The 23,489-nt window shown below is 36.3% G+C and overlaps 1 protein-coding gene across 1 annotated transcript in view; it reads right to left on the bottom strand.

The window, feature by feature from the left end:
• Positions 1-23,489, bottom strand: part of ZEB1 (zinc finger E-box binding homeobox 1) — a 133,039-nt gene that overhangs the window by 20,802 nt on the left and 88,748 nt on the right. The window contains exons 2-4 of the mRNA XM_051802309.1: positions 8,865-9,065; positions 3,577-3,639; positions 1,770-1,931 (exon numbers count right to left, since the gene is read on the bottom strand). Of these exons, the coding sequence (XP_051658269.1) occupies positions 1,770-1,931; positions 3,577-3,639; positions 8,865-9,065 (426 nt within the window). The remainder of the gene's footprint in view (positions 1-1,769; positions 1,932-3,576; positions 3,640-8,864; positions 9,066-23,489) is intronic.

Below are 23,489 nucleotides of genomic sequence, written 5' to 3'. Positions count from 1 at the left end.
TTAACCAGTACTCTAGAAAGTACTTCTGAATTATTTACCTTCATGACCTCTTCCAGCAATTATCACCATAGACTCATTATATGTTCTATGAAGTAGCAATTCATTTTGTTTGTGTGGAACTTACTGGATTTATTTTTACTGAAAGTGTCAGATTAGGTTTTGTTATTACTAAAAACCACCACCTTTTCTGTCATATCTGTTCTTTTACTTGTTACAATAACAATCAAGTTACCACCCCTACCGCACTGGTTTTTGTTGTTCTACCCTTGCTGTTTTTCCTGGTTTAGCTGGGTTGTCCAAAAATGAATCCATCCCCACTTATACAGACACAGTATGCTGCCCTTCAATTCTCTTTTCTCCATCTACAATCCAATTCACCTGACATAAAGAATACTCCATGTCAGCACAAATACAACTCAGTGGAAATGTCAGAAGCATGTTAACCTAAAGTCTGTTTCCATTGGAGTAAATGGCAAAACAGCAGTTTCCCAAAGTCGCTAAAAACTCTGACTCTCTGTTGCTTCTCTTGTCCAATCCACCAGTTTGGAAGCATGTATCTTTAGCAAATGTCACCATATTGTTGGCATTTTCTGTTCCCAAATGATTAAAACAATGAACATTATTGTTCAGCATTGTCATCTTCAGAATACTTCTCTGTGAAGTTATTGGGAAAGGTCCAATTTAAATTATTATTGCAAATGTGTATTTTTATTGACTACGTGGAAATCACATTGCAAAACTGATTTGACAATCTGTGCCACGGCAACCGCAAATTAAAATCCTAAATCAATCATGCACTTTTTTAAAAAAAATCTCTAATACATAAAATCTCTCGAGGAATAGAACAAAAGGTTAGCATTACTTCTTTCACTGTTCTTCCTCAGACTCCAGTACAGTACTACAGCTACAATGACATTTATCTGTTCAGTTATATATATTTTTAAAACTACTAGGACACGGCAACTCCAAACCGTTTATGCAGAATGTTACTTTCTTTTGAAAAATTGTAAATACTCCAATCAAGGAACACAATCCGGGTGAAACTGTAGTTGTCATAGATTATGAAAGCTGAACACTTCAGAAAGCAGCACAAAATGCAAAATCAATCAGAACAGTATTTGCCTTCAAATATTTCATGATGAAGAAATGAACAAAGTATGACTCCCCATCTCACTTAGAACACCTTAAGTATGAAACTTCCTCAGAGAAGAAGTCCCACATCTACTTCTAAATAAAAACAGGTCATTATTTTCCCATAAACATTTTTGTATAAACAATGCTTCTTTTTTCTCCACTGTTGCCTTTTCAGGCAAAGAAACCCCAAAGCCTGTCATAGACTGGGTACCCAATAAAAGAAATCCTATCTAATAAATTCTTTTGGGAGCTTTGTTTAGAAATACAAAAAAGAAACATAACTCCCCTTAAGTCATTCTTACATAAAACCACAATAGCTTGCTTTACTCCCATTATACTTCATAGATGTTTATTCTGTTATAATGATGTTGAATGGATTTATGAAAGCTTGAATTTTTTTTCCAGTTACTTGAGGTTACAATTTAGGTACTCATACAATTGAATACCAGTGCATGCTTTGTTTCACAAATCAAGTAGTAATGTTTTTTGCATGATGATCCCATCCTCTTATAATTATTAAACAAAGGGCTTTTTTCCCTTAAAGTTACATATTTGTCTTGTAAAATGCAACAGAACTTTTGGATGAAGTAGTTAGTAAATTGATTTCATGAGAACTGAACTGGTGACCTATTTACCATTTTCATCCTGACCACTAGCTTCTGGTGTGCCTTGTCTCTGGTCCTCCTCAGGTGCTTCAGGGTAGATAACAGCTGTATCTTCTTGTTGAAGGAATTCTTCAACATTAGGGTCATGGTTTTGCTCATTTTCTGCATCAGAATCACATTCATCTTCTTTTACTAAGAGTGAAAAACAAGACACAAGATATGAAATGAAGAGATCAAAAAGAGCGTAAATGAGATTCAGTAATTCACACTGCCAGATCTCCCTCTATCCAAAGATTAAAAAACTCTACAAATACTAGAGTAGGTCAAGCCCTTTAAGATGCCAGATTATTCCAAGTTTTAAAACGGAGAACAAGTAGCATAATGATATTTAAAAACTTAACACAGTTTGCCCCTTCAACTCAGTGCATTTTTATCATTTTAGATTTAGCTGTTCCTCTCAACTTCCCTGCAAATCTTAAATGCAATATTAATTATGATTTAGCCTTTGTAGTTTGAAGGCCAGTTTACCCTCTTGGCTCCTACATTTGCAAAAGGAAACGTGTTGCCTTCAAGATGTAATTTTTAATGTTATTTATAACCGTTCATTAGCACAAGCCCAGAAGATATTTAAACTCTGAGTAACAAGGCTTGGCCAGATGAAATGCAGCAAACTTGAACTCCAAGTGGTTTGTTCTCTGGTGTTGAAAATGACTACCAAAAAGGTTTCAGATCTAGTTAACAACCTGCAACATTTTCCAGTTAAAAACTTATGAAAAAAACCCAATGAACAACTGTATTACAAAGTTAGCAGATAATAAATATGTTACTTAATGCTTGTATAATAAATATTTGCTACCGAGTATTTGCCTAAATACAATGTTCATAGAGTTTATTTTTACCACAGTAAAACATTCTGTGAGAGCTCTGCCTGCAGCACACTAAATCATGACAGATGTTCTCCACTATTAATGTGGGGTATCTTTTTAATAGGAAAAAATTTTATGATTCATCTCTCAGGGTGAAGTCACATATTCAATTTACAATTTGACACAATCCTTTTATGACATGAGGCAGTCTCTCACATACAGGCTGTAATGCAATGCATAATGTAGCTCTCCATACTTGTGTGGAGAGGTCTGACTTCATAGAAACTGAAAGGAATGTGTGAATCTACAGTTTTAAACATATCAGTGTTTAGATGTAGGGTTTGGTTCGTTGGTTGCTTTTTTGTTTGTTTCTAAATAAGGCTTACTCTGATAATATCTAGTAAGGGCATTAAAAAAAAAAACAACAACAAACCCAAACAACTTAAAAAAAGCTGGATGGGCTACATGATAACTTTTTGTCAAGAAGAGAAATAGAAAAAATAACAAAGTATCTGCTTTTGTTTGAGTCTGAAACTGAAGTACACATTTAATTTTGCCTTCTGAGTAATCATTACAAACAGGAGTTTGATTTTATTTGAGAATAAAATTTAGTATTAGCTTAAGCTTATTTTTTTATAATCCTTACTAGTTTAACATACTGTCTTTAGACTTGTACAGTTGCATGTTAATAATTGCTATTCCCTGTTTTGCCCTTCAGAGACACGGTGCTGCAGCAGCTCCGTGGTCAGACCTGGGCAGGAGGCTGCTCTGTGACACTGGTCATTGACACCTCCAGGTCACAGACACACAAAAGGTGCCCGGATTATTTTTCCTCAGCTAAAACACTGTTTACAATTTAAGACCTCTAGCAAGTTTATAAAGAGAGGTGTGAGAACTCCAGAGGTTTCAGAAGGTTACTCACCTAGCCAAAATTCAACAGAACTTTATGACTCAGATTAATAAAGAAATACCTGTACATCCAATTACATCGGTCTGAGCTTCAGGCCCCAGGATTTCCTTTGTTTCTTTTCCAGCTGAAATAGTACATTTCACAAAAAGAAGAAAAACTATTGAAAAAAGCCCACAAAAAACGCCCAAAAAAGAGCTTCCCCCCAACAACTTAATATATTTATTTTTTTCCATGATGTTTTCAATGTATGTATTGCTTACACTTAAACACAATGTTGTTTCAAAAATACAGATTACACATTATTTCAGCAATGTGTGATCAGCTGAACCATGAAGATATTTGTTGGTTAAGGAAACAAAATCTTAAAAGGAAGCAGTGCTAAACACTATTATTTCAAGAGAGGTAAAGACATGGACAGTGCATTTCTCCAGCAAATACAGAATCAGCTACTTAAATGACCCTATCTACAAATGTAGCTACCTGAAACACTGGAATATTATTTCCAGAAACCAGACTATCATAAAACAAATACATTTATAATATTTTCTCCAATTAGCAGTTTTTAGAAAGGATTGATAATTTGCTGGTAGTGTCTGCAAACAGCAACCCAATGTGTTCCCTTTCTTGTAAATCCTCTAGAAACCACTTATGGCTGTGATTGCTTAAACAAAAAAAGGATTTTAAACATGTGCTGCCCACTTCAGAACATCTGTGCAAGATTTCTGGGCATGCAGAAACCTTTCATATATTGATTCCAATACTCGGTATGAGTTTGCAGGTCCCAGACATCCTCAGAACTAACACTGCAGAGCCAACCTGCCACCCAAGCTCTGCCAGCTCTGCTGAGCTGCAGCATTCAAGGAAGCAGCACGGAAGTTTTAACTCACTACAGGTTGTTGGTTCAAATCAATACATGGCCCAAGTTGCTCTTCATTTCGATTCACTGGGTACCCTGGACTGGGAAGTTCCCATAGGAAAAGCCACTGTTGACTTTTCTATCAGTACCTGCCTTACAGCAGGAGTACATAAAAAAGCTGTGTTGGTTGGTTTGCTCTTTATCAGTCGTATGCTACACTAACATATGTGAAATTAAAACATTATTTCATAGTTCCAGTAGGGAAACCTTGGATGCTTCAGACCTATACTGCAGAAAAAGACTCCCAGGTGATCCAGGAGGTTAGACCACACAGCTGCTACGATCTGAAACAGCAACTGTTAGACTGTTATTTACCTTATTTCACTCTACCTCAGTGCAGGAAAAAATCCTTTGGTTTGGCAAGTCAAAAGCCCAGGACGTTCCAGCTTTTTAATTACAGGAGAAGGCAATTTCTCCTTTATGTGGAAGATGATAAATTCTAAAAGAACTTTAAGTTCTCAGACAGTACCAGCTTCCTCAAAGGAAAAGCTTGCTAATTCTATATACTTTGACCAAATCCCACAGACTCAAAGTATCTGCAAATAGTGACAAACAAGAAATATGTTTAAAAGGAAACTGTAACTCTTTAAACTTACATTAATTTCAACTGTCGTCTTAAAAAAACCCAAATAGTCTGTATTTTATTGTTCAATATTGGATTGTGAACTAATTACATTTTTGGCTCACAATACCAGACTTGGTTCAGAATTTGTAAGATGGATAACTAGATGCAACGCAGATTTAAATCCAAAATTTAATTTCTTAAAATCAATCATGATGCAAACTCACAATTTTCCTCTAAAAAGGGTTTGTGATTTTTCTCCATTATGAAATAGGGTCTATGGAAGAGGGGTAATATCAATAAGTTATTACTCACAGAAATTTAAATTATAGTGTCTCTAGTAAATTCCACTGGCTTCAGTACTAATAAAAGCTATGCTTCCCAAGGGAACATGAAGGAATTTATGGCATTATAGATTAATGTCAGTGAAGTTAAAATACCTCTCAATTCTAATAATCATAACCTCTCTTTGGTACTGTCTCTTCCCAACAGCTAAAAGTGGGGTATAAGACAGGGAGGAACCCTTTTCCACAGCGGGTGATCTTCCCTAATGCTGTAGGAATAATTAATAATTTGAAAAATGTTAAGTAGAGCTCCTTCTTTACAGTTATGTATGGTCCAAAGAGAAAGGTAACTTTGCAGTCGTGCCCTCAATCCCAGTTATCAACCAGCAAATAGAGCTGCTGGGAAGCAACAGAATGGGATGTGAAGATGGGGGACAGTGTTCCATCAAGCAGAAGTCAAAGCTCTGAGTTGCAGAGGAAACTCAAGCTACCTGCTAAATGACAGCTTAAATACAGGTCTCCATGAATAGCAACCAGGGCATGAATATCCATCTTGGCATTACATCTGGACATACCAAATAGTTGTAAAATAGGTTCTTGAGTTTCTATATCTCATCACTGCTTATGAACTGCTGCTTAGGGATATGGTGGGGCTTCCGAGGGTTAAACACTAATGATTTTCAGGTCAGAGGGAACAGTGCTAACTAGCAGCAAACATGCATGACAACTGCTGTCATAGGCTGCCTGTAAAAATCTCTGCATGGCTAAGACAACTGATCAAATTTAAACCACTAGCAAAACAGAAATTTTGGTTGTAGGCCGAAAGACAAACTTCCCTGAAATTTCCACTGCGGTGTTTATCTGCAGAGAAGGGAATAAATTCCAAAGTCTATCAAGACAGTTTTTAATTTAAATTCTTTAGAGTTAATTTTCTGATATGCATATAGCAAGCACTATTTGCAGCTTACAGTATTGACTGGTTGTTTGCTTTTTGATCAAAAATATGCCACACTTTTTTAACCTTCCTCCTAAAGATTTTGTTTTATCCCTCAACAACCAACCAAATGTTAGAATACACCCTTGAGCACATAGGCTCTACCTAAATTTTCATGAGTTAAAGGAATTTTTGAGTTCCAGGAAGAGCTTAAACATGAAATATAACTTTGTTAATTTTTAAAGATTATTTCAAAGTCTGGAATTTTTTAAAATTTTCAGTTTTTCAAAGATATTGTAGTTCTAGTTCTGAGACCTCCAGATTTGCTAAATACTTATAGTACGTAAGTATTTTTTAAGTGTATTAATACAGGAAGTATAACCCTTGGTTTTTTTTTTTTGCTTTTAATTGTAGCATAGGTTTTATTTCTAACTACAGCAAAGAAAAATCAAATTACAGAATCATTGCACACACGAATGCTGGCACAGTCTCAACAACTCGTGCAGGATACACGTGGTTCACTTTTTTAAAGCTGTAGGACTGTTTCAGTTAAACCTCTTGAGAAACACACCTTATATATAAAACACCTGTTCTGAAGGTCTTTTAGAAATTCAGTTAGAATGACTGGAAACGGAAGGAAACCACTCTGATAAAGAGATGTTACGTGTGTTGTTTCTATTCTCGGGCATTTGCGAATAGAATAAATATGTAAAAAACTCATTCTGTCAAGTTCAGCTAAACTCAGAACTGCTCAGCACTACTTTACCATTGAAACACAACTTAGTAAAACTGCTGTAGTGTATCTTTTCTAAAAATAATCACCAGTCCTGAAGATGATACTAGTGTTGCACAACACCTACCCCTGTACCTTTCCCTGTATGAGATCATGCATTGAGCACCTCTCTCTTCAGATTTCTAACAGGCAACCAAGACTGATGATATGATTTTCATCTCAGACATTTCCTTCTAGGAAAGCTATAAAAAGAGTAAATAGTGCTTTACCATACCAAATCAAAGCTCCATAAAACCTAATGTAGCCTTCATTTTCTCATGTAAGCATTGCCAGAAATTCAAACAATTTATTTAAAAAAACCTTATTATCAAATAAAAAAACCCTCCAGCCCACTACAAAAGAGGCTTTAGAATAGTTAATTTTTGCAGAAGAAATTTATGGTAGCTGAGCAAGCCTGTATGGCAATTGATTAATTTTTTGTCTGTCTAAGCACCAATGAAATACCATCTTCATCAGCAAAGACCAAAGCTGAGAGACATTTCCTACATTGTGAATCTACAATCACAGTAGAATTTAAAATTAAATAGAACTTAGAATTTTAGCAAACAAATTTTTAAAGGTTAAAAATGGACATACTGAGTCAAAAAAAGATGCCTTCATGTGTCTAAAGCCCTGAAAACCCACAAAGGCTGTCTGAGGCAAGAAGCTGTGTGATGGGTACATCTCCAGGAAACACCCAGGCCAAAAGGTCTTGACTCAGAACCTCTGGGAGCCAGTGCTCTTCTTCCCTCCCTATTTCAAGTTTCCTACACCTATGCTTGCAGAGTTCAAGTCTACACACAGCCCACTTTAATGTAACTGCAATTTCTGATTGATACAGCCTGCAGGAGAGCAAAAATATCACAGGAGAACTAAGAAAATTACCTACCTAATAATTTAGCTCCAAAATACTCATTTCCCGGCACAGCATACCTTGGCAATAACAGCTATGTAAAAACAGGCTGAGTTGATGCTATTCTTTGAACTCTCAGCTGCTCTCTCTCAGCTGGACTGCAGTTAGGGACCATATGACTGCTTTCTGTTTATTTAGATGTGAGGTCATGCACTGTGCATTAAACCATCAGTTTTAAAAGGTGGATACTAAGAATTGCGGTTGGAGTTCAGACACAAACAGGGATACGCTGGAAAACATTCTGTATCTTTCAGGGCATTAAGGTCAAATTCCACAATAAATTCCATTAATTTATGCATCCCAATTTGGCTCAAATGTAAGCATGCTGTGTGATATTATGAAACTCAGTATCTGATTCCACAGTAAAAAAAGGCCCATTTCCTGATTGCTTAGAATTTTCAGCTTCTAAAGCTGCTGCATAACATGCACAACATCTACCTCCTTCCAGTGTTTTCAAAATAGAGATTAATTATGACTTACATAGCCAGTTCTAAAATGAATAATCAAAAAATTATTTTTTTCTATCTATATTTTACAAGGAAAAAGGCAGAAGCAGCTCATGAGGAGAAATTTACATCTGAGTATTACTTCTTTTCATGATTTTGGCTTACTGCTTACTCCCCAAGCTGAGCAAATCCTCAGCCTTACAGGGAGCTATGTCAGAGACCTGTTAGGCAAAAAGACTTGGAAAAACTAAAAGCAAGTAGCTCTGATCACCCTTCGGAATGCTGCATCTACAGATCAGAAACTCCTGTTTAACAATGCCAATGGAATTAATGCACCTCTGAATCTGCTTCAAATACTAAATAAAGAACACAAAGTATGTTACAATAAATATGTCAGAAAACCCCCTTTTTGATTGTGAATATTACATGTTATTTCAGTAATAAAGTAATCAAAAAAGTTCTACTGAATCTTTGTTTTAGAAAACTTTCTCTACATAGCACTATCAGTGAAAACAAACATACCTTCATCTTCCCAGCAACTGTTTGTACTCCCTTCTCTTTCACTGTTTTCTGGTAACACTATATGGTCTGTTGGCAATTCATCTTCTGGCACACTAGCATCACAGTCTGCTGCATCCGTTACACTTTCTTCTTCCACTATATGCAATTTATCTTCATCATCTGAATCTGAGTTTGCTTCTACCACGTTATTATAATTGGTGACTGTGGACAGACAAAAACAAAATACTGATCAATATACTTTTAATTGACAGCTTGGAGGTCCAAAGCTTTCAGTACTCTGGCCAGATGGTGTATCTGGGGCATCTCCATGGAGTCACATTGTTATTTCTTCTTTCCACATGGGGATGGCAGTGCCTTGTAAGCAACTGACAGCTGCTGGGCTTCCACCACTGTTAGGGACCATGGTACCTCTCACTCGTGCACACCCAGCATAAGGCTGCACAAGGAAAAGCACTGCACAGCTCCAGAGCTGGAGCCACAGTGGAGCAACAGAATTCCAACCAGATCATTCCAATTTGGATGCCAGCATTACTGTATGTCTCCTTTAAGATTACTGTGGTCTGGACAATAGTTTGTGAAACAGCACTGACAAACAACATTTTGTTACAGACAGATGTGTATAATGAGGACAGGATGTATGCACATAGCAATCAGTGGGGCATAGAAGGAACCAAATTGTAGGGAAACAACTGGCACTGAGGACCAAGTGACCCCAGGTTGAGCACCTCTAGAGAGGGCAGCTCTGTCACTGTTCAGGTCCCAGAGAGCAGGTCCTGGCCTGCTGGTGCACATGCCAGCTGTGCTCACCCAGTCCAGCTTCTCGCTGGCTCCTCCTGCAACCAGTGCCACCTCATGTTCCTGCTGTGTGAATCAAGGAACAATAAGGAGATTTGATTCAGAAGAGCTTAAGTGCTCCTGATCCAAGCTAAAATACTCTTGTAGTTACGCCCATTAAAGACTCAGCAGGATGAATGTGGAAGGAAAAATCACGGAGATCACTTAGAGAGGAAATCTCACATGACATTTGCCCAGCCACCAAGAACAGGTAATAACTCTACCTTTTCAGCTGTGAGAGTCTTGTGGATTTATATATATGACTATATATATATGTTTCTGCCATATGGGAGCAGATTATTATCAAAATAGTCTTCATTTGTAAGCACAAAAGCTCAGTTACAGCCATTTCAATTTAAAATGTAAGGAACTGAAAGTAAACTGTATTAAGAAAAAATTACTTTCACAATCTGTTGAAATATCTTGTTACACTGAAGTTAAACTATGAAACATTTATATCTGTATGGGTATTACTTCTTTACTGTCAAGTTTGGACTTCTTACGGAAATGCTTCAAAATACAGTCTAAGAAAGAGAATAAATTTATAGATGAACAAACCAACATGACTTGTCTTGGCTGCAGCACTCCTTCAGTGGTTATCAAGACTGTACCTGGGAGGCACATAATTACAGTACTTTATGATACCTGCATCCTGTCACTCTTAGCCCACGAGAAGTCACACAGATTCTTTCATGTGAAATACTGCCTATTAAGGGAGATAAATAGCAAACTAGACTCCCGTTCTTCTGAAGCTAGCTCTTTTTAAGTAGATATTTTAGTCATTTAAAAATGCATGTAAGCAGGAAAAGCGAGTAACATTATGAATTGACAGGCTACTATCTCATTTCCTTCCAATTCAGGAGAAAAATGGCTCATCTAGAACACGCATGAGCATGACAAAAGAGCCTTTTGAATTTTAAACAATCATTCAATGTTTCCATATTTTACATAGTGTTATTTGAAAAATGTACTAACTCCCCACTATTCATGGTATTGACACCTTCTAAAACCAAAAATGAAGGCAAATTACCTAAAAATACTATCTGGTCCAATTCTAACGATAAATTGTTATTAAATTAATTTTCCGTAACTGATTTTGCAATATAAAATAGCTACTGTAAGTGATGCTGTAACAGAATGTTGTGTGAAATAGAAGGCATACATGTATTCCCTCACCAAAGCAGAAGAGATTTATGAATTTATTTTCCTGAGAAATGGCAAATGCAATTTAAAAAAAAAAGTGTAACAACAGACATAAACCAGGAGGAAATGGAAAAATCATTTTAGCCTTTTGTTTCGACTGGGTTTTACTGTGATGCTTAGATGTAGAGGATTATTAATATAAAATAACAATGTATTTACATTTGGCACATGTAGAGGAGATCAGTAAGATAAGGGATCAAAATTTATAGGCATAAGTTCAGATTTCAGTGATGTAGATAATGAATAGCTGGTTTTTTAAAAATAAATTTCCTGTTTAGTTTGGGAAATTAAGTGAAATCCCTTATATTATATTTGGATTGGTTTTATGGAAAACAAAAACATAATCAAAAAGTTTGTCTAGAAGAATTACACTTATGTAGAAAAAAACCATCTTTTCCACATCACACATTTTGTGATTTCAGATATAATCTATTCATTATGGCTCTCCTCACCTTGAAACATTTTCATACATTCTCACTATACTCATGTGCCAACTCTGCAAAACTTAAAAACTCCTCCTTCTCCATAAAAAGCAAGGAACAAATGGTCAGTTCCGCCCACTAAAAATCAATTGTCAACAAGGAAACACAATAAAACCAGCAAGAAATCTGACCCTAACATTTCTGTTTTCCTCTTACAAAAAGCTTTGGGGAAAATAAAACAGCCAAACCTGAATTTAAAAGGCCTTGGCACACTTGGGATGGCCAGGCAAATCACCCCCAAACACAGTAGAAAGTTGAGCACTTAAAATGATGGAAACACTCATAGACCTACATGTAACTAACTAAATTATTACATGTTGTTTTCCTACCACAGGATCCCTGCCTCATCTAGTGCTGTGATAGCAAATATGAAGAGAATGCTCAGTTTTATAGAGTGAACTGAGTACTTGTAGCATCCTACCTCATTTGTTCAGATTGCAAAGTGATTGCTCATTCTTTTTATCCCCTTCAGCCAGCAGTGCTCCCAAAGCTTCACTAATAGGATGTTAGCCAGAATGGGATTACATATTACATATAATATATGGTATATGCTCATATACAATATATTATAACTATATATTGTATCATTATATGATTATATATTCTATATTATATATAATTTCCTTACATGGTATTCAGCAGGAATGCCTCAAAACATATAATTAACTGAACTGCAGCAGAGTGAAGATGATATCTCCACTTTACAGAGAAGAAATTGTCAGCTTAAAAACCAGAAGAGTCTTTTGGCAATCCTGGCATAGCCACGTCAGTGTAAGGCACTTCAGGCCTTACTTTTCAGAGGACTTTGCATTTATACAGCATTTCATATATTCAAAGCTCACTTGTTTTCATTCCAAATGCAGCTGTGCCCAGAGCCCAGGTACTTTGGCACAAGTGTCACAGCAACTAGAAACATATAGAGATCACCTTCAAATAAGTGACCTTCCAGAATCACATAAAAACTCTTTGAAAGACAGAGAATAAAATCTAGTCTTTCACAGGAGCTTTCAAACACCTTAGAGAGAGTGCTTTTGATTCCTGCATCCCTCTACTTAAATTACTACGCTTTCCAGCAATTAAGGCAAGGGTTCTGGAGGCAACAGCTTCCTTTAATAAACAGCCCTGATTCATTCTCTGGGCACCATTCCTCCTGTGAAAAAATTATGTGATCACATAATTAAAGATCTTATCATTATGCTTACATGCAAGGGACAAATTAAAACAGTTTGAACAATCTTCATTTTGACATTTTCCAACTTTTTTTGAATGCTCAGCTTTCAAAGTCAAGTGTTCGATTTCAAAGGACGTATTAATAGTCTTTAATAGAAGTGATGGTTTTAAAAAACAATAAGCCCCTGTAATTTACTATATTTTTAGCTAATTAAAATTTAAATCCCATTACATGGTACCATACTGATCCCTGCATGGCTGCAAAGCTTAGCTTTAGCAATGCAAATTTGCTCCTGGTGCCCTACCAGACTAAGAGGCAGAAGTAGCAAGTTGCTACCTTCGTTTGGTCAGGCAGGTTTTGGCTACATGTTTCACAGCTCTTTGCAGACTTTTAAGTAACCCTGGAACTATGGCATGTGGGATCCAATTCCAGGGGTAACTATCCTCCCCCTCTCCCTTCTTCAGTTCAGTCCTAGAGCCAAATGTAGACCTTCCCTATCTGCACATCATCTAGGGTGTTTTCTCCTCTCATCCTTGGTGTTTCTTCAGAATAGTCACCACTGTAAGAAGCCCACAAGCCTTGCTCAATGCCTGGCGCCACTGCTGAAGTTAGGAGGAACACATTTAATTAAACCTTTTTGGATGGAGAATGAAATATACTCAATACAAAAGCAATATGTAGAGACTACTGCTTACAATCTCTGAAAGAAATTCAATTGAATATACATAAATGATGACTCCAAGGGGCTTCTAATTTGGCTAAATATTCCACGTAGAAAATAAAAACCACACGTAAAACCTCACTTGGAACAGTTATGGCTTCCTGATGAAATAACTACAAATATTTCAGACTTCAGTGCTGGTTACTTTTAGTTAATGCAATTTAAAAGCAGTGACTAGTAAATAAAATAATTCAGCCTGGATCACAGAAAACTGGCACCACCAGCAGTCAGTGTCTCCATGATGAGATACTGCTCTGTGAAAAGCCAGGACAATTAGAGAGGTTACGTCACCCTCAGCCACCAGCGCTCCAGGGACGGCTACCAGCCACAGGGGAGAAGAAGCAGACCACTGAAGGGTATCTTATCTTCAGCTGTAAAAGCTAAGTCAGACTCAGATCATGAACCATGGCTGTAAACCACTGAAAACAGGTCTCCAGACAAGCACATACAACTTATCACACACATACGGGCCTATTCCATTCAATGTATAGTATGCGACCTTAGCAAAAAAGTTTAAATTATTAAAGTTTAATTATTAATTTCAGCTTTACTTTCAAAGATTAATAGAAAGCCTCAACAAACATATTACAAATGACAGTGAAGACTATTTATCCTATAAACCCCAATTTTTATATAATTACTATATAACATCTGATATAATTATGAAATAGTAATTAAAAATACATTACTTATTCTCCTGTTGATCACTTTCTTGATACAGCATCCTGATTCTTAAAGAATAAATGACTATCTGTAGTTGAAGCTTTCTTTGCTATAAGAGCAAATGACTGCAAAATGAAATGCAGAAAATGAGCTCTGCTTTCTGAATTTTTACAGTCCTAGATGCACAGCAGATGTATGATGTTGTGCAATTCTAATTAAAAAAGAAACGTGTTCAAATGGAAGTAGCGATTAAAGAGCTAAAAAAGACATATATTATTTTGCTGGTTGAATACAGCTAGGAAACTATGATACATATGTCTAGTCAAATTCAAACATGATATTTAAAAGGAAAAAAGTTGTTAGTTCTTTGATTTAAAACCAGCAAACCCAGGAAATTCAAGGCAAACACTCATATTGTAGACATGAAAGACTACAGGACTCATTGTTTCCATAACATATACTATAATTGGTGAATCTCCAAAAAGACAAGTGACCTGGGTGCTAACAGAAGGAAGATGGCAGCAGGTACCCACTCACTGCTCCCCCATCCAGATCCACCCTCAGAATCATTAGATGAAAGACAACATTCCCAACATGAAGAATGACCCCATCAAGTTCATGTCACTCACATTCTGATAGAAATTTACTCATCTCAACCAGATAAAAACATGTGGTGGAATTTATTCTGATTTATGCATCAGAATAATTTGAGATCAGGTGGTAACAGGACAGAACTGAACTAAAAAGAGAACAGGATTCCACAGAACTAAGTCAAAATGTCTAATGTGTAATACCAGGATCTGGAAGCACACAGAAGGGAAGGACGCTTTGAACCTATTACAACCTGTTCTTCAATACCTGACAATGGTCACTGTCTTTTATGGAGAGTCTGGTCCAACATTCTTACTACCTTCCTCTTTTGTACCTTTCCATACTTAATCCAAGAATTCCACCCACTTCCACTAGGAAAAAACACAAACTTTTAGGAATTTGTGAGTTAACACAAACACCCTTGAATTTTTCAAGATGTTAAACACCATGTAACCAAGAGATTTGCGTGGGCTCAGTATCTCAACACTGAACAGGCTGGAGATCTAGATTCTGATTCTGATCTTTTAGAAATCCTACTTCTAAAGGATTTTCCAATAAAAATTTTTGAAAGCTTATGCATGAATATTCTTAGAAAGAAAGCTTTGATTCTACAAACTGGAACAACTCCTGTGCTCTTTGAAGTGAATTCTTGGTTCACGGATTTCTGGTCTGACAGCCTACAATCATCTCTTGGAAACCATTTAAACTCTCTGTCAGCCCAACTGACCTATATATTATTAAGCTCTAGTCTAAAAAATATTTTAAGCAAAATATATTGCAAAGTCTGAAACCTAATAATTTAGCATTCAATATTTTATATTTAGATTTTAGGGTATACTATAAATTTTGTTACTACTCCTGAATGAAATGTCATATTTCTGCCTCTCCACTGATAAGCTGCCCAGTATCTTCAGTAAAGTTAGACCTTTACGTTCTTTTCCTAATTTTCCTCTCAGTTTAATATAAACACTTGACATACAATAATATTACAGAACCATGTTACCATCTGAAGTAGAAACACAGGAAAGAGCTTAAGGAAAGAGAAGGCATATGTTGATGTTTCTACTAAAATTCCTGCCTGGAGTTTTTTGGCTTCTGGAATTGAGAAAATGATACATGTTGTCTTCATACCTAATAGCTTCATTTTCCATGAATTTGTCTGCTTGCTTCTTGAACTCATGAAAATTTTGGCATTCACATTATTCTGAGGCAAGCAGTTTCACAGCTCTGTGTTGTGGGAAGAGTAAATTTCTTCTGTTGCTTTTGACCCTGCTCTGCACTGTATTCAGTGGGTGTCCCCTAAATCCTCCCGACTTGTGTCCTCTATGCTGTTCATGATTTACGTGCTTCATCACACTGCCCTCCCTTACAACGTGAAGAGTCTTTTGTCCACTTGTTACCTGTACAAAAGTTGTTCCACTGATCATTTTGGCTGCATCTCTCTAGACCTTCTTCTGTTCTGCTGCATTACTGTATTTACAGAGGGAGAGGTGACAATCTAGAACTGCACCCAGCATTCATCTCGGATTAGACTGCAGCAACAATGCACTGTTTTCTTCTCTATCACTTTTCTAATAATGCAGGCATATTCTAGGACTTTTCTTGACTTCCACAAGTAATTAAACCAGCATTACTAAGGTTTATTATCTGTAAACCCAGAAGTTCTGTTTTTGAATGGTAACAATCAGTTCAGAACACTCCCTCGCATACATCGTTTCACTTTTATGCACCTAGAATTTTATCTGCCTACTACTGGCTTGACTATTTGGGAACACTTTATTTCTCAAACAAGTACAAGCAACCCTTTGTGAAAATATTTGGTGTTTCATAATCATGTCCTTGCCTCCCTCAAGGTAGCAGGTTGACTTCCATAGCATTGGAATGGTCAGCAGCATCACAGATGAGAGTGGAGGCAGCAAAAAACATTCCATTAGGTAGCTTGTTGAATTCAGTAAAAAGACACAATGAGACCTTGTTATGTGCAAAGTGTGACGAAACTGTATTATACTTTCGATTAAGTCATTCAAGAACAAAAACCCTGCTAGAGATTAGTTTCTGAAACAATCCATTTAAAAATTAATTTAAGAACATAGTTGCAATTTTCAGAAAAGTAATTCTGCTTTTAAGAACAGTATATGTGCTGTAACTGTGGAGAACAGAACTACATATATAAAAGGTTGCCTCATTTTTATTTAGACATATACATGAGTGTGCTCACACAGGAAAAGGGAAACTGGATTCAGTCCTTCCTCTGCCTGAAGTCATCAAACTTACATCTCCCACTTGTGTTTATATAAATATATGAAGTTGAAAAAATAAAAGTCTAAATATTTACATGTACTGAGCACATTTCTGATAATTTCGTTTAACTAGTAAAAACTTCTTTCAAAATGTTTTTACACCTTTTAACTGAATACTAATGTCCAGCCAAATGCATCTTGACACACACTTTAACTGAATATTCTGACACATTAAACCCCTTAAAATTCAAGAAACTTAAAGAAACTTAGTACTTAAAGTACTAAGGTATATAAATCATCTCAATACACATGTACTGGATTATTTGGTCTTCAGGTCAACTAAAAGAAACTTTGAGTTTAAAATAAATGCTTTGCAAGCACGCTGAAGACTAAAAATGCTTTACCAAAAGGGAGACTGGATGTTTGGCTTGGCTTACCCAACACACATTAAAATCAGTGGTGTAAATAGAATTTTTCTGCTTGTCAATTTTGAATCACAGTTTTAAAATCAATCAGTATTTGACACTAAAAACAAACTGACCCTTAATGTTGATGGCAGAGTCTGGAGCAAAGCCTGATGATCTAAGTCAGGATCAGTTCCCCAGAATGAAGGTAATGGCTACAGCTCTGGCACTAGACTCTAAGATGACATAAGTGACACTTGGAGCAAATCTGGCAAATATTCCAGATTCAGTGATTAAATTTTTTGTTGGTTGCCTTTGTTCTTATCATTAGGTCAATTTAGAGTAACTTAATCCTCTATGCAAAATTACACTGAGACAGGACACTTTGGTAGTGTACTATTTAGAAACCCAGAAGGAGTTCAAGGCTTCTCAGTGGAGCAGACACAGTGGAGTTTCTGCCATCAGTGGTACTTAATGCTATTTGTTACAAATTTATAAATCTTATAAAGGTGAGAAACAACTTCGAAAATTAATTCCGGCGCTCATATGAGAATTTAGTTGTGTGTAGAACTGCCATGAGTTCAGAGAGGAGAAGTAAAGAGTACACACTAAATACCAAGGTATTTAGCCTTGGTCCAACAATAATCTTAAAATACAGGAAACCATATGTTTATGAATGCATACATACATACTTACATATGTATTGTCAGGTTTGATAGCCTAAAACTAGATTTGGAGACGTATATCTATATAAAAATAAAAAAAACCTGATTTTTAAATATTTCTCTTACTAGGGTTACTTCAGAAAAGTAACTTAAGAATGTAATTTTCAGCATGCTGCTTTGAGACTTTTCATTACTTTGCAGCTCTTCTGTGCTAAAAATGGAAACTTTATAGCTTTGCAAAATGAAGACTTTCAGTCTTTCCGTGACACAGAGGGACTTGCAATAGTAAAATCTCTATTGGATTTGCAAATGATGGCCCTTTTTCTAATGAAAAAGCTAACTGTTGTCCAAATATTCTCTCCTTATAGTCTATGGATTGATCAAAATTCTACATGCAAATACGAAAATTCTCAGTGGCAGCATAATCTAAAAATGGTATTATTACAAGGTGCTTATTGGTTTGAAAATACTAAAAATGGCCCCATAATAAAGAAATTAACATTCAGAAACAAGATAACCAAAGGTGTATGAAAAAATTAACTGTATCCTTCACCTGTTATCATCATTGTACAAGTCAAGAGCTTTCTACAAATGAGAACTTAACTCTGTGTAATTCTATGTCAACTGCTGCTGTCAGGAAGCTTTACAGAAACTTACAAGAAGTTTAATACTTTAAAGAAGGATTTATAAAAACTTAGAGCAGTGAACAAAAAGAACTATATCCCCTCCATGCATTTTTTTAATATCTACTGGAAAAAAATAATTTCAGTAATTTCACTGCAGCTTTAAACACTCAGCAGGGGAGAAGCTGCATGCCTTGGTTCATTTTTCTCTCTCCCTGACTCTCCCATTTTACATGCTGTCCCTCAGGTAGCCTCATAAAATGCAGAATAGTGTTAACTCATTATAGGTGACAAAACTTTCCTTCAACATGGAAGTTTTTACAAGTATTTATACTTGTAAATGCATGTGGACAAAACAAATATCAAACAAAAGGTGGGGAGAGCCATGTAATGCACAGGTTTTTGACTAAATCTCCTTCTCTCTTCCCATTTTTCACTTTCTAAAGAACATATAATTTTCCCATAAAGCTGAACGGGCATAAATAGAAAATCTTGATGTTTATGATTTTTTAAAACAATCTGCATTTTCAAAAATATACTGCAAGGACCAATCCTGGGCAGGCGGCAGCGATACAGGTACTCTCTGCTCCAAATTAAAGAGGAAAAAAGCAGAAACCTTTCCCTCATGTCCTATTTCATCGCTGGAAAGTTTGCATTTCTGTTATTAGTTATAGAGTTTATCACTTTACTCAGAAGACTGGAAAAAAGGATCTACCCATCCGAATGGTGCCTCTCACAGCCAAGGACAGCCTGAGGGCTGCAGTGGTTTACTGCCTCCAGGACAACTGAGTGTGGTGATCATAAAAATTAAGCGTAAGATGCATAAATATCTGAGAAGCCTTCATCTTTTAGTACCTCCAATTACTGAACAAATGGAAACAGTGAACTAAACTGAGGAAAGGCTAAAAGGAAGAAGTATTTCCATGTGTTACACAGTCTGTTTTACTCTTCAAAATCTACCTTTCCACTGGTGACTGTACCACTCTGCTCTATGTTCAAAATGCTGCTACTCCAGATAGTTGACATTTCTTTCCATTATAAAACTTTTCACATATTAAAAAAAGTTAGCCAAGAGAAGCATTTAAGAGGTAAGACCATTACTTACTTTCTCAAAGACATATTTTTAAAAATAGATGATTTATTACTACAGTAAAAAATAACCCTTACACACAGAAAAATGCCACCAATTAAAGATTAGCCATAGAAAATTGTCTCATCATTACTTGGCACTAGGTCTCGATGGGTTCCAATCACCTGGGAGAATATGCTTGGTAAGAGGAACTCACTTGATTGCAGCAAGATGGAGGTACCAATTCTAAGATATATACAGGCATAAACCACACACACCAAAGTCACATACAAGTTCCCTCATACTGACCAGTTTGCTAAAGAAGTGCAATATCCTATTTCTGTTCACAACTGTAGCATAAATTGAGGACAACTCTAACACAGTTTCTTTAGATTTATCCTCATTAAAGACTTAATCTGAATTACAGTTGGATAATTACCTTAATCCATACTGAAAAACCTGACAGCCACATTTCAGCATTGTACGTACAAAGTCAGGTCAGTAGAAATTATCACCTGTAAACAAACTTCTCCATGGTGCTAACTCAATACCTCAATCAGTTCAGATACTATTAGGCCAGGTTAATTCTTCAGGAAGACACAGTTGACACGTCTATGTAAGCGTGCATTATATATTTAATAATATTGGTTATTTTACATAATTACCTAGGTTTATATACATTAAATATTTCTTTCAGGGGTTGGCTTATAAAGTTTTGAGACTCTCTTAGATACAAGTTGAAGAGTGAATACTCCAATGGCACATTTTATATACAGGAATAGCCTATGACAGCAATTCTTTCTCGCCCTCCAAGTTTTATGACTACCATAAGGTGCCACCAGAAAAGTCTTCACTGTTAAGAAAATTATATACAAGGTAGAGATATCACTGTAATCAATCACATGCCTTATGAAGCCCTGACATTTTTTGTTATTCATTCCTAAATTAATAGAACAATAAATTAGGCAATTTTAAACAGATGTCACATAAATATAACCTAAATTAATAATCAACATAAATTTCTTTATTTGTTTTCATTTCATATTTCACAACATTCTTTTTCCTAATCTCCAAGTAATTTCTTAAATATACCACTTGAAAGAGAGCTAGTTTGTCAAATGCATAATGGTCACCTATTTATTCTGACTACAGGTTTAAACACTACAGTATTCAATAACTCCCCTGACTGTTCCCTACTTATAACACAGTGAAGGAATTTTTTTTTTATTTGCCTTTTAAGTTGACAAGTTACATTTTGGCTTCACTCTAATTTCAAATAGTAACAGAATAGCATTTTAATGGTGTTCAAGGTTTTAGTTTTCAAAATATGTGTCCTGACTTTTGGAGTCTGGTTACCTTATTTGTAGAGATCGTATGTTATCATCATGACAGATTGCTATAGTAAACATTCCCAATTCATTTTTTGTGAAAATAAAGATTATAAAGAGATGCTAGTATACCAGTGCAGGTGAACACAGTTTCAGTATGTAATTTGGATAATCTGGTTTGCTATAGGTAGCTTTGCACCTTGAATAATATGAGTTTATTACACATATTCATATATGATGTGTACATAATTTTTGCATTTATATTCACAGCTAATCAACCAAAACATTGGCAGCAGAAAATTACTGTCTGGGAGTGGTATGACAAGTTCGAAGTCTCTCCAATTTTTAATTATCTACTATATTTTTGCAATACTCCCTTTTAGATTACAGATTTTTCATGTTACTGATTTTCAATTCCTTTAAAATATTAAATCACTGGCTATTTATATAATTTATTTGTGTGAAGTGGGAAATAATGCACCATCTAAATTCTAAGTGTGGCTTGTTCGCTTTGCAAGATAATGAACAGTTATCATTCCCAGAAACCTATTGCAGTGTAGGAGCATGAATAAAGAGACAGTCAAAAAATATGCAATGGATTTACTCTGTTTTACTGCATTTCAAGGGTAGACAATCCCCAGTGTTCTATTTAAACAGGTGGCTACATGAGATTATGAAAGGTCTCATTTATCCTGTTTAAATGGAAGTATAAAGCTTAAAGAATAGTTTAATTTTCAAAAGAAGCATTCCAGGAGGATTACATTACATTGCTAAAATAATAATGGGAAATTTTATGTTAGTGAATTTTTATACATTTAAATAAAACTCTGTATATTTATACAAATCAGAATGAAACCTAATGGGTATTTCTGATATTATATGAAGGAAATAAACATGTTTTGCCATACTAACCACTTCAAAAGACTGTGAATGTAGTCCACAGCACACTTTAGCAAGAGCTTATCTTTCTCTGAAAATCAAGTAATTTATGATAGATGCTTCCAAAGGCAGGGTTAACTTCTTTAAAACTATAACCTGGATTTTTCATATACAGCTACTGAATCTCCCTGCAGAGGCAATTACATGCAGATTTTTGGACCAAAAAATGGACAAACCAACTCTTCAGTCCCCATGTTGAAGAATAACATTATCTATCCATTAAAATATTTTGCAGTCATTGTCAGCACATGCTTTAAAGGAAGTCAGGTTCACAAAGAAGGTATGAGAAGAGAACGCCATAAGGTTTCAGGATTTGCACAGCCATGCTGACACTGGCCCTACAGCTGCTCCCCATCAGAGACATGAAGATTCAAACCAGCATTGAGAAAGTGCTGCAAGAATGAAGAGGAACATATATAGGAGCCTCTTGCTGAAATACACTCACATATGCACTCTAGCACAAAGAAATACTAAATTTAGGCACTAGCCTAAATTAAAAAAAAAAAATCATTCACTTCTCAATATAAACTACTTAGATGAACTAGCAAGCTATTAGATGTTCTAACAAACTATTTCAGAATGTTTTCCTTAAAATGTGAAATAACATCTTGAGAAAACAGCACTGCTATCCTTGCAGAATGATAAGTCTATCTATCAAAACAGTCTTAATGAATAAGAAAATATCTTGCAAAGCCAGGAACTTCAGAGCAGACATAACATCATGACATGATATTATCTCTGTCTGAACTTCTGTGGCAGAAAAAGCTTGGGAATGAGATGCTGGAGAGCAGTAAGGGACCTGGGGGTCCTGGTTGATGGCAAGTTGAATAGGAGTCAGCAGTGTCCTGGCAGCCAGGAGGGCCAACCGTGTCCTGGGGGGCATCACGCAAAGCATCACCAGCCAGTCGAGGGACGGGATTGTCCTGCTCTGCTCTGCACTAGGCCAACCTCATCTTGAATATTGTGTGCAGTTTGGGGCACCACAATGCAAAAAAGATATTAAGCTACTAGAGAGTGTCTAAAGGAGGGTCACAACGATGGTGAAGGGTCTGGAGAGGAAGTCTCATGAGGAGCAGCTCAGGTCACTTGGTCTGTTCAGCCTGGAGAGGAGGAGACTGAGGGCAGACCTCACTGGGGTCTTCAACATTCTCACAGGGAGAAGTGGAGGGGCAGGTACTGATCTCTTCACTCTCATGACCAGTGACAGAACTTGAGGAAATGGCCTGAAGCTGAGTCAGGGGAAGTTTAGGCTGGATATCAGGAAAAGGTTTTTACCCACAGGGTGGTTGAGCACTGGAACCGGCTCCCCAGGGAAGTGGTCACAGCACCAAACCTGTCTGAGTTCAAGAAGCATTTGGACAATGCTCTCAGGCACACGGTGTGATTTTTGGGGTGTCCTGCATAGGGCCAGGAGTTGGACTCGATGATCCTGATGGGTCCCTTCCAACTCAGTATATTCTATAATTCTATGATTATTCAGAAAAAAAAAATTACAATCTTAAATCTGACTACTGAAAATATTGAGTCTATACAGGATCTCTAGTAAAATATTCTTTGAACCACTTGTCTAATTCAATACATAGGCACAGAAAAAAGCATGGCACAGGAGAGCACACCATTCTGCTCCAACACTACTAAATGAGCACCTGCTCGGACTCCTCATTGCAGCTTTCTGCGGTCAAACCAAGTGCA

The sequence above is a fragment of the Manacus candei genome, unplaced genomic scaffold (assembly GCF_025592945.1).
Source record: "Manacus candei isolate 608988 ecotype Guabito, Panama unplaced genomic scaffold, ASM2559294v1 h1tg000056l, whole genome shotgun sequence".
NCBI classification, from domain to species: Eukaryota; Metazoa; Chordata; class Aves; order Passeriformes; family Pipridae; genus Manacus; species Manacus candei.
This window is presented reverse-complemented; position numbering and strand designations above follow the sequence as displayed.